This window comes from Aspergillus japonicus (assembly GCF_003184785.1).
Source record: "Aspergillus japonicus CBS 114.51 unplaced genomic scaffold BO86scaffold_25, whole genome shotgun sequence".
In the NCBI taxonomy this organism is placed as follows: Eukaryota; Fungi; Ascomycota; class Eurotiomycetes; order Eurotiales; family Aspergillaceae; genus Aspergillus; species Aspergillus japonicus.
Genome location: NW_020291662.1, coordinates 182,051 through 195,368, shown reverse-complemented (window position 1 = coordinate 195,368; position 13,318 = coordinate 182,051). Strand labels below are relative to the sequence as shown.

Here is a 13,318-nt window from a genome sequence, read left to right as displayed (position 1 = left end):
AGACACCACCCCAATGCAGGCCAACTCAGTCGCACACAAACCTAACTCGTTCCGATCAGCTGCAGCGTAAAGATGATATGGATTATGTTGTCGCAGAAAAATTCTCAAGAGAGGAATAAGATGGCGCCAAGGAGTAGGGATGATGGGAATTATACGTGGGCTCACGGCCTGTCTAACTAACACTAAATTAAATGACATAACTCTTTTGTACACATCACTGAGAAACACCAGACTCAGTCTTTCCATTCTTCTACAGAGAAAGATTGATTAGCATAGTTCGAGATAGCGTGGACACGAGACTCACCAGCTTGCGGCTGTAAGAAACACCAAGGTTGCTGTTGCTCCGCGAATCGTAGGGGAAAGGAGCAGTGTAGTTGAAGGTAGCAGTCAGCCCCTTCCAGGTCTTTTTGACCTGAGACAAGATGCCGTGGCCGGCCGAGCAAGTACCCGTAGTAAGAGGCACGGGCCAACCGGCCGTGTAGGTGCTGTAGTCGTCATCGGAGAGCGGACCGGGGTGGGTTTCGTTCATGTAGAGGTTGGCGGTGTCAACTTCGTAGTTGACATAGCCGGTCTTCTCGGCCACCCACTTGAAAAGGTTGGCACCACAGTCCCAGCGACCCAGCGACGGGAGACCCCAGTTGGCGGACATCGAGGCAATGACGGAATAGTGGGTATAGAAGGTATCATCGGTGGTACCACGGAGGTTCTCCGGGACGGCACCACCTAGCAAGAAGGTATAGACATTGTTGCCAATCGCGTAAGTGCTGGTCTCGTCGAAGGTCAGCATAATGAGAGTGTCCTTGGTGAAGTACTCGTTCTCGAGAAGCTTGGTCAGGAAGTTGTAGGTCCAAGCCCCGGAGGTCTCGATGCTGGAGTCATGGCCGTCATTGGTCATGTTGGGGGTGATGAACATGTACTGGGGAAGACGCTCGTGCTCCAGATCCTCGTAGAAGGTAGTGAAGTTCTTGATCTGGCGTAGGCGAAGGGCATCTTCCGTCACGGAATCGAACAAGATCAGAGGGTTGTGCTTCCGCACGTACACGTTGGCACCGCTCTCCGGGTAGCGGTACCCCTGGTAGCCAGGGTAGGGAAGAGCCTCCTGATACTCTCCCCACGCGATGTTCTTGGTATCAAACAAGTCCGCGATGGTGGACACATTGCTGGGGATCTGGTGGAAGTCATCGTTGTCCATGCCGAAGGTGTCACCGGCGGCCGAGGCACAGTAGTTGGGCTCTGAAGGGTGAGTGATAGCCCAGAAGTTGCTGAGCAACAAACCCTTCTTGGCCAGCTCAGCCAGGTGGGTGTTCCCGGCGGCAGTATCGTAGTCCTAGCCAGATCAGCCATGTCCTGTCCTGCACTAGATGGTCGGGGAATCGACATACGGTGTTCTCCAACCAAATATTCACGAAGCGGTTGAACGAAAGACCCTTCACATTGGACACTGGTGAGTATGGCTGGACAGAAGCCTTGGCTGCAGCAATCTCCGCAGCGGAAGGGTACTCCTCAGTGGTGGTCTGCGCGAGAGCAAGCGACAGACCTCCAAGGAGGGTCAAGACGGATTGCTTGGTGAACATGATGCCCGATGGATGAAACGGAGGCCAGGTGAGTGATTAGAACCGAAGGGCTTGCGGGGTTGAGGCACGAAGAAGGAAAGAGGACATGAGAGCACTGCGATTCTGGAAGGTCTTTATATCTGGTTTCTGTTCTCAAGTTTGCGATGTCTTGCGATGTCGGACGAGATGGTTAGCAGCTCATGGGGGCATGTGTTTGCATCTCCACTGCCGATAGGAAGCTGTGCATGTAACTGCACTCAAGCGATTGGCCATGTAGATTTAAGCGATGGCATCTAGCCCCTCCTGCATGCACTTGATTGCGCAGCGCGGTATCTAATCTCCGACGGAGAGACCGGGAAAAGGCCGGTTATGCATGGGTGTTGAGAATGACTGGCAGTTCTGCAGGGAAAAGTAGATGGAGGAATCATGGAGGAATCATGCACGTTGCGATTCACTCGGCGCTGACTGGCCAGCGGGAGAGCGGGATGGAAAGTGGATGGAAAGTGGGCCTGAGGCCAGGCCACCGGCACGTGCCCCAGCCAGCTGCAGCGACGGGCAGCACAAACCTGGGGGGAGATTAGAACGCCTGAAGAAAAACAATAATCATAATAACAGGAAAAATAGAAAATGGAAAAAAAAAAAAAAGAAAAAAAAATCCCCTAAGGTAGAACAAATATATCAACCATGCTATCATTGCTACTCATTATTTGCAAAGCGACTGGAAATCTATCATCTATAATATATCATGACTAGCGATGAAAGACCCCTCCCTCTATCAGATCAGATCGTCTAAGCAAAGAACTTGGCCTCCCCCTCCTTGAGCTTGCCAGCGCCGACAAGTCTCTGCACCTCCTCGGTGTACACAGTCTTGACAGCGGCAGCGTCCTTACCAGCAGTAGTAAGGCGGCCAGCCAGACCAGCCAGCTCCTCCGCATCGATCTTGCTGAGGATAAGATCGACGTCTCCCAAGACGGAGTCGACCTGGGCGGCCGAAGGAGCCTCATCGAAGTAGTTGACATCCTTGACGGATCCCTTGACAACACGCTTGTTCTTCTTGGTGGCGTTCTTAGCGGCCTCCTTGGCCTTCTTGTTGGCCTCGCGCTCGGCCTTGGCGGCCTCCTCGGCATCCTTCTTGCGCTGCTCCTCCTCCAGGCGAGCCTTCTCCTTCTCCTCGACGAGACGCTTGGCCTCAGCCTCTCTCTCGAGACGCTTCTTGTCCTTGTCGGCACGGGCGGCCTTGCGGAACTTCTTGATTCTCTCGTCACCAGCGGCGCAGTCGTCGACCAGGTGGCGGAGACGGGCGGTGTCCTCGGTCTTGCGCTTGCGGCGGGCGTTGGCGTTCTTCTTCTCAACGTGACGCTTCTGGTCACGGCTCTCGTTGTCATCGGGGACGTCCTCGTCCAGGTACTCGAAGGTACGCCAGCTGTCGAAGTTGTACCAGAAGTTGTAGAACTCCTCGACGACATCCTGGCTGCTGTTCTCGTCACCAAGCTCGGGGACGGGCTGGATGTTGGAGAAGCGGCCCTCGGAGATGAAGACCTTGCGCCAGAGCTTGTAGAAGTTCTTGGTAGCCTCCTTCTTGGTGGGGGGCTCGACGTCGGCGGCCTCGTCGACGGAGTCGAACTGGCGGCGCTTGACGGGGTCAGAGAGCACCTCGTGGGCCTTCTGGATACACTTGAAGAACTGGTCGTTCTCGTCACGGTCGCCCAGAGCGGCCTTCTTGTCGGGGTGGTGACGGAGGACCTTCTTGCGGTGAGCACGCTTGATCTGCTCGGGGGTGGCGCGCCAGCGGTACTTGGTCAGGCCGAGGACCTGGTAGTGATCTTGGCTCTGCAAGGGGTTAGTATCGAACAGTAGCAGTAATTGCATCCACCGGTAAACCATACCTTCCAGTCCTTAGCCTCTCTGGCGAGGAGCATGTTGTCCTCGGGCTCGGAGATCTCGCCAAGGTCATCCTCCTCGGTCTTCTTGACGTTCTGCTGGGCCTGGATTCTCTCATCCTCGGAGAAGGTACGTCCGTGACGCTTCTGTAGAAATGGTAAGCATCTTACCCGGAAGTCAGCTTCAAGCAGGATGGAAACATAAAACATACTCTGCGGGCGTGAGCCAGGAAGAAAGGACCAACAGCCTCGAGGTTTCTCTGGGTGGCGCCAGAGAGGGTGCCAACGGCCTTGAAGTCCTTCTCGGCGCTCCAGCCGGAAGGCAGGGCGGGGAGAGCAAGGTTGAAAGTCTGAGTGGAAGTCATGATGCCCAGTGGACTTTTGAGATGCCTCGATGGAGATGGAATGAGACAATGGAAGACCCCAACAGGAAGGTTGTGTGACGGCGGGAGAAAATCGATTGAAGGCAAGGCTTCTCGCCCGCTGCGTTTTTTATTTTTTCTGCCCCGACTTGCCGCTTGCCCCGGAGCCAATCACGGGTGGCTTGTTTCGGAGGTTCTTCGAAAGCCTCGAGTCCGCTGCGAAGGTCACCTGCTTGTCAACAGCATAGTTTCTCTCAACTACGATCGGATTGATTTACATCTTGTCTCTCACTTCTCTTCTAGCGAGACACTAGAGACTGTACTACAACTCCACCTCTCTCACAACCACTTCCGCCGCTCGCTCTTCGCAGCCACCGATCCGCAAACCGTCACTTGAGACTCATACTCGAGTACAAGCCCAGACCGTTCACCCCCGACGCAACACTCAAGCCACTCATCCTCTTCACAAATCTCACACGTTTCGATATGGCTGCCCAGGGTGTCGTCTCCGCACGCAGTGCTTACCGGCAACTCCTCCGCGCGACCCGCGTGGCCTTCCACAGTCCGTCCACCCCATACATCCGTTCAACAACCTCTCTATGACCTCCGCTGACTTCTATCCTTCTTGAACAGACGACCTCCGCGTCATGGTCGCAGCCCGTCAAGAAGCCCGCCGCAATTTCGACAATCACCCGCGCCAGGGCATCGACACCCCCATGCAGATCAACCACGCCATCGAAGTGGCCAACATCCTGCGGCACAACATCGTGCAGGGTGTCCGGGAAGATGGCGACGAGAATGCCAAGTGGGGTGCGCTTTGACTCCCTGGCTCACCCTGCCAGAGAAAGACAATGCTAACACCGATCATAGAACTCCGGATCCATGACGAGATCGAGCGCGGCGACAACGATTCCATCAAGATCGCCGGGAAGAAGGTCAAGGTGGACAAGCCCTGCTCTGCCTGAGCACGACGTCGATTGTACAGAGATAAGACTACAGTCTAATGGGCTGGGGATTCGGTGGTTGATTGCAAAGATATGCATTGCGGATTGTATTATAGTATACCCGAAGTTTTTTTTCCTTCTACTTCTCTCCTTTCTGGCGTCACTTTGGGGTATTTCATGGTTTGATCAATGTTGTAGAGATAGACAAATGCACACACAAAATAGCGAATAAAAAGAAAGCCAAAACGCCCGCTCTCAAACATACATCATATGGAAGCTCCCTATGTCCTTAAGAAAACGGTGTCAACGAAGAACAATTTAATCGCCGTTCAAACTGGAGTACTGGATTTCACCAGAACCCGGGGGTGGCGCCACAGCGTAGTTCCGGGGTCTTTGTTCCTTTGCCAGGTCCTCGCCGGCCGCCGTGATGGCTCTCTTGCCGCCATCGGCGGAGGCGCGCGGGCCCACGGCCTGTCGGCCCTCGCGGGCGTTCTTCATCCGCTCCTCGCGGTCCATGTTGTCCAGCGGCTTGGGCTTGCCCCACCGGACGCGCAGGGGACAACCTTGGAGCACGGCCTTGCCCTGGCAGTGCTTGGCGGCCGCCTCGGCACCCTCGCGGGTGGCGAAGTTGATGAACGCGGAGTGGGCGCGGTGGGAGCAGATCAAGGAGCGCAGCGAGCCGAACTGAGTGAAGAAGGTGCGCAGCTCGTGCTCGGGCAGGTCGTCCTCGACACCCGTCACAAACAACGAGGTGATGTTGGGGTCGGCGGGCGGGTTGATGTCGTCGGCGGAGGGCGGCACCTGCGCCGCACTGGGGAAGGGACGCCCGCCGCGTCCACCACGCATGCCTCCTCCCACTCCGCGTCCGCCCCGGCCGGGCAGCGGTGTGCCCCTCCGGCTGTCGCTGGTGCGAATCGGACCCGGCCCGTTGCCGTACCGGCTGTGGCCGACGGGCGCCTCGCTGGAGACTGTCGCGGAACCCTCCCCGTCTTCTGGCGCCGCCTCGATCCGGCGCTGTTTGCGGTAATAGGGCTCACTGTTGGCGAGTCTCCGGAGCAGCTCGCGCGCCTTCTCGTCGGTCTTCTCGTACTCCTCGACCGCACCGCGGCCTTCCTCGATCTCCTTCTCGTGGCCCTGTGCGTAGTATTCGCGGTTGATGGTGCTTTCCGGACCCGGGGCGACCATTTTCAGAGCGGCATCACGAACGACGATGGGCAGGCCGAAGGACAGATCGAGCATGCAGCACTGGCAGCAGTTCTTGAGGCGGGCGCAGGTGAGGCAGATGGTGGTCCGCTTGGTGCGCGCGGTGCGGTCGGCCTTCCAGCGGAAGATGGTGAACGGACGCGTGCACTGTGACAGTGTTAGCATCGTGGGCTCGAATGTGCGCGCAGAGCGACGGGGGGGGGGGCTACCTACAAGTTTGCATTCTGCGCCATGGTCCTCTTTCAGCATCTGAACGTAAGGATTGTCCGGGAGACAGCTCTCACAGACTGACGGGAAGTCGGTGGTCTCCCATCCGGATCGGTTGAGATCTTGCTTGATCTGAGCAGGAGGCATGGTGGTGGGGTAGTGTGAAGCTCTGTTTGGGACTCCAGCGGCGAAGCTCAGAGGTGAACCGGAGGAGTTGACAGCGGCAGCAAGAACTTGGATTATCGATAGTCATTGTGGCTGAATGTGGCTAGTGCGGGTATTGTGGCGAACAGATTACATAATCAGCTAGGCTGAGTTATGCTATCACGTGACAGGGGGCTCCTGCATGCCGTTGACGTTGATCAATGGACTACTTACTATGGTCATAATGGGGCTGTGCAGAGTATAATCTAGCATGTGAAAGCCAAAGAGCATTTCATCCTTGTCCGCACGCCTGCCAGCCCCAAGATGCATTATTCCCTGAATTGATGATGCCTGCCACTGAGTACGCGGAGATACGCAGATCCGCGGATACGCAGATACGCGAATACGCAATACGCAGCGGAAGCCACCAGGAACGAGATTTGGCGGGTGAAGATCAAGGCTTGGAGGCGCGGAAGATGCCTGGCACTAGACCATATAAGGGAAGGCGTTGTTCCATCGTCCCGTTCGGCTGCATGTTTTTCCCGGCCAGAACCCCGGAAGGCCCGATCGGGTCTAGTGCGGCCTCGAAATGGGTGTTTGGTTGGCTGGCCAGCACTGCAATGGTGATTGGCTGGGGAAATGTCAAGTCCACCGCCTCCCTTTTCTTTTCCCCGTTCTTCGTGTTTGCGTGTTCCCTTCAACTTGGAAGGACATTACGGTGGCCCTTCCCTTCCATCTCATTTCATTTCATTCCATTCCACTTCACCTCCTCCTCCTCCTCCTCCTCCTCCTCCTCCTCTTCTCCCCCTCTTCCTGCCTTTCTTTGCTGCCTGTTCGGCTTCAATTCTTTTTCTATTAATTCCCTTCCATTCAACTGGGTCGTGGATATATAATTGCCTTCTCTTCTTCTCTTCTTCCTTTCTTCTTTCTTCGCACAACCCACTTTTCTTCAACCCGGCTTTACCCCCTTTTTAATCCCCACCACCACCACTTTCAATCCTCAAAATGGCTCCCACCGCTTTGGAACAGGAGAACCATGTGCGCGACGCTGAGTTCAACCGTGTCCTGCACGGAAAGTCCGCTCAGGCCCAGGGTGGTATTGCTGCCATGCGTGGCAAGGACGCCGCTGCCCAGAAGGCCGCCATCGACGAGTACTTCAAGCACTGGGACAACAAGAGTGCCGAGGACGAGACCGAGGAGATTCGCGCGGTAAGCACTGTGCAACCCGCGCCCGTTGCCGCTGGGCCAAGCTAATCAATTGCAAACATCAGGCCCGCCGAGCGGAGTATGCGACCTTGACCCGACAGTATGTCTCCCATCGCCGCTTCTGACCTCAATTGCCCATCTAACCCTCTCCTCCTAGCTACTACAACCTGGCCACCGACTTCTACGAATATGGCTGGGGAACTTCCTTCCACTTCTGCCGCTTCGCTCCTGGCGAGCCCTTCCGCCAGGCCATTGCGCGTCACGAACACTACCTGGCCCACACGATGGGCATCAAGGCCAACATGAAGGTTCTCGATGTTGGCTGCGGTGTCGGCGGACCTGCTCGCGAGATTGTCAAGTTCTCCGACGCTAACGTCACCGGATTGAACAACAACGACTACCAGATCGAGCGCGCGACCCGCTACGCCGAGCGCGAGGGATTGAGCCACAAGCTGAACTTCGTCAAGGGTGACTTCATGCAGATGAAGTTCGAGGACAACACCTTCGACGCCGTCTACGCCATCGAGGCCACCTGCCACGCCCCGGAGCTGGTGGGTGTCTACAAGGAGATCTTCCGCGTGCTCAAGCCCGGCGGTGTCTTCGGTGTGTACGAATGGTTGATGACTGATGAATACGACAACGACAACGCCGAGCACCGCAAGATCCGTCTGGGTATCGAGCAGGGTGACGGTATCTCCAACATGGTCAAGGTGTCCGAGGGTCTCCAGGCCGTCAAGGACGCTGGCTTCGAGCTCCTCCACAACGAGGACTTGGCCGACCGGCCCGACGCGATCCCCTGGTACTATCCTCTGGCCGGCTCTTTCAAGCACATGGGTACCATCTGGGACTTCTTCACCATTGCGCGCATGACCTGGTGGGGCCGTGGGATCGCGCACCGCTTCGTCGGCGCCTTGGAGAAGATCGGATTCGCCCCCGCGGGCTCGCAGAAGACCGCCGACAGTCTGGCTCTGGCAGGTGACTGTCTGGTGGCCGGTGGTGAGAAGAAGCTGTTCACGCCGATGTACCTGATGGTTGCTCGCAAGCCCGAGTAAACGGATTGTTAATACGATATCACGCCTGTACAAAATTGCGTTTCTTTGCGACCGCATCCCACACGAGCATTCATAGACGGCGGCGGCGGTCTATGTTCTTTAATATCCAGGTTTTCGTTGTTGTTTCCTTCTCCACATGTTATATTGTTGCATACCGCCGTGGGATGCGTGTCTTTATGTGCTGTGCTGTCCGTTTGGGGGCAGTGGACGGATCATTGCTGAGTATGTGCTCATGGATGATGATTTAGTTATAGTTAATATCAAGAGATGACATATGCAGAAGTGTTTCAAACGTATTGCGTATTGAGATTCCGTCAGTGTCTGTCTTTCGGCATCTCACCTGACGATTTCCATTCCCTAGCCCTCGCCCTATTGTTGTCCCTCTCTTCCTCATCGAGCCATCCGCGAAGGGTTGATATAGAAGCGACTGGATCGGTCCTACAGGGCATTAACTTCAAGAACGATCAACTCAACACCTCCAACCCAAACGTCACGACCACAACCTCCCTGCCCTCCCCATCAACCCTCAACCCAAACACCGACAAAACCCCCAACTCCACCAACGCCCGCTCATCCACCACCGGCTCCCCGGTAAACCCAAGCCCCCGCCACACGACCTCCAACCCATCCTCCCTCCCCCACCGCGCCAGCACCCACTCCTCCCTCTCATTCTCCGGCAAGACAAACCAAATCCCACCCCGAAAGCAGACCACCTTGCCCCTCAACCCCGTCTCCGTCGGATATACCCCCTCCAACGCCCAACTCTCCCACTTGACCTCTGCCTCCCCCTTGCCGTCCGGAAGACAAGCATAATACACCCACTCCTCCCGGCCCTGGCGGGTCTTCTCGCGATTCAACACATGCACCCCGCCATCGGCATCGACAACCTGGCCCTCCTGGTTCATAATTCCGCTGCCGCGGGGGATCTCCCTGACCCGGAGCCGGGGGTCCTGGGAGTCCAGGCCCGTCGTTTGTTCGTCGGGGAGAGTGTGTCCGAACGCGCCGGTTGCAAGAACCTCATCTGCATTGTGGGCGCCCCGCCACCGCACGCTTACCGTTCTGTCTGGGTCAGCGGGGTTAGGGTTAGTGTCCACCTCAGCGGAAGCGTAGTATAGCCCCTCGTTATTCTCGGGCCCGTTCGGCCCCGCCTGTGCCTTGTGGGCCGTGGAGGTCGGGTCCCCTGCTCCGTCGTAGGGGACGAAGTGCCGGTTCGTCCAGGTCAGGTGCAGCGTGTTGGTTGGGGGGTGGAAGGAGAGGCCGTTCGGGTAGGGGTTGCAATTTTGGCCGTGCAGGTAGAGGGCGCGGGGCGTGGGGTGGGGGGTGTATCTTCCACTTCCTGGGGTTGGGTTTGGGGTCTGTGGGTTGGGGTCTGTGGGTTGGGGTGTGGGTGAGCGTGTATCTGTGGTTGTGGCTGGGGTGGTTAGGGCTGGGGTGTAGAGGTATAGGGCTTCGGAGCCGGCGCCTGCTCTGTTTTCCCTTCGTTAGGTGGATAGGTCGGTTTGAAGGAGGTGGGTGCTGGGCATGCGGGATAGGCAAAGGGAAAGGAAAGAACACACCGTCCGATACGACACTCGAAGAACAGGTTCTTCCCTGCGGGGATGAATCGGGGGTACGTGACGTCTTGCAAGGTACTGCACCCCGGCAGATGGGACTGCACGGCCCCGAAACTGGCAGCCGTCCAGCTGGTCTTGCGCGTGTCGTAGGCCAGCCCCGGCTGGGAGAGGCGGTAGTGCAGGGTGTCGCAGTGGTGGTCGAAGGCCAGGTGGATGGTGCCGTCGCCGGCGCAGATGCCCAGCGAGATGGTGTTGTGGCCGTCGTCGGTGCGCTGGGGGTAGTCGGTGAAGGTGAGGTGGTGCCATTCACTGGTCTGGTTGGAGAGATCGCGGCGCGCGAGGGTGAGGAAGCGCGTGGTTGGGTCGGGCGTCGGGGTGTAGAAGGCGGCGTATTGCGTGTGGGCGAGGGTTGTGAGGGCGCTTTGTTGGTAGGCGCACGCGTTGAGGCGGTGGGTGGTAGGGGGGTCTGGTGTGAGGACGGAGATTTGAGGGTTGAGGTCGGGGACGGTCATGGTGGTGGTGGTGGTGGTGGTGGTGGTGTTGAGGGTTGAGGTGAGGTTGTTGATGTTACTTAATGTGGTGGATTCGTAGTTGTTATCTTGTAGGGAGGGTACCCCTCTGTCTGTTCTCTGCTGGTGGTGGTGCTCTGTCCAACATCTCTCCTTGAAACCCCTGACTATCTCACAAGATAATTCTATACCAAGAATAAGTGCCGCATGGTGTTTGGTGGAAGAACTCGATCGTTGCTCACCCCGGCTTCTCCGCGTTTTCCCCGCACTTGAGCGTCACTGCAGTCGATCTTCTCCCAATCCATCTTTGAGTCGACCTGCTCGCTGGTCAATTCTCCGAGACACCTGCATGTGGGCTGACGAACTGCTCTCAATTTATCCGAGGGGCTGCTGCTGGCCAGCCAGTGGGCCAGATAAATAACCGAGGGGATGTACCTAGTAGGAGCGCAGGAGCTCCATTTATGGCCACACGACTCCCAGGTCAAGCCGGTCAACTGTAACTCCATCAATCTTCGGTTGTGTACAGTACAGTATTTCACGATGCCTACAAGGAAACTAGGTGTGTCCGCCGTAGTCAGCGGTGTGTTGACTACTGCGAGCGTGGCCCACGGCTTGAGCTTCGAGATCCCTTCTTCTGTGCCTGCCAATGCGAGTGCGCAGATCGATGCTGCGCCGGTGGGCTTGTCGTGAGTCTTCTCTGGATCTCGTTCATTCCTGGTATGAGAGCTAACAATCCAGATTCGAGTTCTTCGCGTTCCCCGAGTACTTCGAGCAGTTGTCCCTGACCGACGGTTGTCTGGGAGTGCTGGCCGATGCATATGGAACGAGTCCCCCGATCCGGATCGGGGGCACCACCCAGTGAGTTCTACTCTTCGAGTCAATCTTCGCAGCTGACCGAATAGGGACCGCGCGACATACAACGCCTCCCTATCGTCTGCCGTATCCTACACCGTCGCCTCGCCGGACGACGCCCCGGAGACTTTGACCTACGGAGACTCGTTCATGGACATCGCAGCGAGCTATAGTGGATCCGTGACCATCGGTATGAAGCCACCAGCCACCTCCCAGTCACCCACCGTACTAACCCTCACAGGGTTCAACCGACGTCTGGACAACCTCAACAACACCATCGCAGCCGCCAAAGTCGCCACATCCACGATCGGCAACCTATACGCCATCGAACTCGGCAACGAGCCAAACTGTACGCCTCCCTGTCCTGCCACTCCAACAGATCTAACCTCCACCAGTCTTCACATCCAGCGACCCCATCGCCGACGGCAAATCCTGGACCGCAGCCGCCGACGCCGTGTCGCAGGTGGCCTGGCAGAGCTCGGTCGGAACCGCCCTCGACAAGACCGCCATCATCCAAGCGGGCGTCTTCTTCGGACTGGGATCCTACGAGGTGACCAACCTCGTGGGCGAGGAGGAAGACACCGATGCCGCGCAATACGTGCGCTCCTTCTGCCACCACTACTACCCCTACTCCGCCTCGACCGCAGACCTCGATGGGCTGATGAGCCACGAGGCGATCGTGGAGGGCGTGACGGCGTTCCAGTCGCAGGTGTCCGCGGCGCATGAGCTCGACAAGGATTTCGTGATGGGAGAGACCAATTCCGGTGCGTCCACTGCATCCTGGAAGTGGTTTACCAACTAATGTGCGAGCAGCAACCGGGGGCGGCGGAGGGATCAGTCCCACCTTTGGCGCGGGCCTGTGGATCTTGGACTACGCGATGCAGGCGATTATTCTGGGGATCAAGGTGGGGAAACAAACCGTCCACGTGGATGCTGATCTGACAGAACTGACACGGTCGACAGCAACTGTATTTCCACCAGGGAACCATTGGCAACTGTAAGTGGTCCATGAAGTGCAGTATGAGGGCAATACTGACTCTGACACTAACACATGCAGGTCCGTACTGCTGGTGGGACGAGACCGTGAACGCCCCGTTCTTTGGCGCCTATACCGCGGCGCTGGCGCTTGGGGGTGCGTCGCAGGTCGCGCAGTTGGACAGCGGCGACAGCCGGGTGGCCGCGTACGCGATCTACGACAGCAGCGGCGCGCCAACGCGGGTGCTGCTGTACAATTCGGAGTACTACACCTCAGGGACACGGAGCAGCGTCGACATCACCCTGAGCGGCCTGTCCTCGACCACTGTATCAGCCAAGCGACTGACGGGAGATGCAGCGACGACGACCGTAGGAGCGGGGGCCATCACCATCGGGGGACAGACATTCGCCAACGGGACGTGCGCATTGCAGGGCACGGAGGAGACGGAGACGACGGCGGTGCAGAGCGGTCAGGCGACCTTTACGGTGCAAGAGTCCGAGGCGTTGCTTATTTATCTATAGTAGGATGGATCAATCAGATAAGATGGGGTCGCGCAAGGGGTGGATGGATCGCGGGTGAATGTATAAGCATAAGCATAAGCATTGAGCAAATCTTCCCGATATCCGGAAATCCGGCACAAGCTGATCCAGACGGACCCCTGATAAGGTCACTCAGCAAATTCGCTCGCGTCCCTTCGGGCCCCGATCGAGGCCGAAGTCCCGGCCAATGAGAGCCATGGATCTGCATCTGCGCCGGAGATAACGAGTTTGATTACTCGAAGGGGATAACAGGCCGAATTACTACGCAGCCAGCGTCGACAAATGATGCATCCACGCCATCCGCCATGCTTAGGGTTAAAAGTCGCCCGCTCGCCTGC

General features: G+C 57.3%; 7 protein-coding genes across 7 annotated transcripts; 3 read left to right on the top strand and 4 right to left on the bottom strand.

Moving 5' to 3' along the window:
- Nucleotides 1–160: 160 nt before the first annotated feature.
- Nucleotides 161–1,990, bottom strand: BO86DRAFT_339172 (putative acid phosphatase). Its single transcript, XM_025669004.1, has 3 exons — nucleotides 1,383–1,990; nucleotides 305–1,327; nucleotides 161–250 (listed from the first exon to the last, which is right to left on the bottom strand). The coding sequence occupies exons 1-3, from the start codon at nucleotides 1,572–1,574 to the stop codon at nucleotides 215–217; spliced, it is 1,251 nt and encodes a 416-aa protein (XP_025527518.1). The 5' UTR covers nucleotides 1,575–1,990; the 3' UTR covers nucleotides 161–214.
- Nucleotides 1,991–2,232: 242 nt separating this feature from the next.
- On the bottom strand, nucleotides 2,233–3,878 carry BO86DRAFT_362588 (putative ribosome associated DnaJ chaperone Zuotin). Its single transcript, XM_025669926.1, has 3 exons — nucleotides 3,646–3,878; nucleotides 3,440–3,580; nucleotides 2,233–3,383 (listed from the first exon to the last, which is right to left on the bottom strand). The coding sequence occupies exons 1-3, from the start codon at nucleotides 3,796–3,798 to the stop codon at nucleotides 2,343–2,345; spliced, it is 1,335 nt and encodes a 444-aa protein (XP_025527517.1). The 5' UTR covers nucleotides 3,799–3,878; the 3' UTR covers nucleotides 2,233–2,342.
- Nucleotides 3,879–4,032: 154 nt separating this feature from the next.
- Nucleotides 4,033–4,988, top strand: BO86DRAFT_339166 (LYR motif-containing protein). The gene is made up of 3 exons (XM_025669003.1): nucleotides 4,033–4,357; nucleotides 4,429–4,605; nucleotides 4,666–4,988. Exons 1-3 carry the CDS (start codon nucleotides 4,282–4,284, stop codon nucleotides 4,758–4,760), a joined length of 348 nt encoding a protein of 115 aa, XP_025527516.1. The 5' UTR covers nucleotides 4,033–4,281; the 3' UTR covers nucleotides 4,761–4,988.
- Nucleotides 4,840–6,414, bottom strand: slt11 (Pre-mRNA-splicing factor ECM2). The gene is made up of 2 exons (XM_025669925.1): nucleotides 6,156–6,414; nucleotides 4,840–6,089 (listed from the first exon to the last, which is right to left on the bottom strand). Exons 1-2 carry the CDS (start codon nucleotides 6,294–6,296, stop codon nucleotides 5,058–5,060), a joined length of 1,173 nt encoding a protein of 390 aa, XP_025527515.1. The 5' UTR covers nucleotides 6,297–6,414; the 3' UTR covers nucleotides 4,840–5,057.
- A 631-nt stretch (nucleotides 6,415–7,045) lies between these two features.
- erg6 (sterol 24-C-methyltransferase) lies at nucleotides 7,046–8,823 on the top strand. Its single transcript, XM_025677162.1, has 3 exons — nucleotides 7,046–7,502; nucleotides 7,565–7,599; nucleotides 7,657–8,823. Exons 1-3 carry the CDS (start codon nucleotides 7,299–7,301, stop codon nucleotides 8,549–8,551), a joined length of 1,134 nt encoding a protein of 377 aa, XP_025527514.1. The 5' UTR covers nucleotides 7,046–7,298; the 3' UTR covers nucleotides 8,552–8,823.
- A 192-nt stretch (nucleotides 8,824–9,015) lies between these two features.
- Nucleotides 9,016–10,616, bottom strand: BO86DRAFT_448316 (uncharacterized protein; the record flags this gene model as incomplete). The annotated part of the gene is made up of 2 exons (XM_025676636.1): nucleotides 9,016–9,883; nucleotides 10,108–10,616. The coding sequence occupies 2 exons, from the start codon at nucleotides 10,614–10,616 to the stop codon at nucleotides 9,016–9,018; spliced, it is 1,377 nt and encodes a 458-aa protein (XP_025527513.1).
- Nucleotides 10,617–11,153: 537 nt separating this feature from the next.
- BO86DRAFT_430595 (glycosyl hydrolase family 79 C-terminal domain-containing protein) lies at nucleotides 11,154–12,962 on the top strand (the record flags this gene model as incomplete). Its single annotated transcript, XM_025675714.1, has 8 exons — nucleotides 11,154–11,299; nucleotides 11,352–11,471; nucleotides 11,516–11,655; nucleotides 11,707–11,814; nucleotides 11,861–12,229; nucleotides 12,279–12,370; nucleotides 12,429–12,462; nucleotides 12,523–12,962. The coding sequence occupies 8 exons, from the start codon at nucleotides 11,154–11,156 to the stop codon at nucleotides 12,960–12,962; spliced, it is 1,449 nt and encodes a 482-aa protein (XP_025527512.1).
- Between the last annotated feature and the right edge of the window lie 356 nt (nucleotides 12,963–13,318).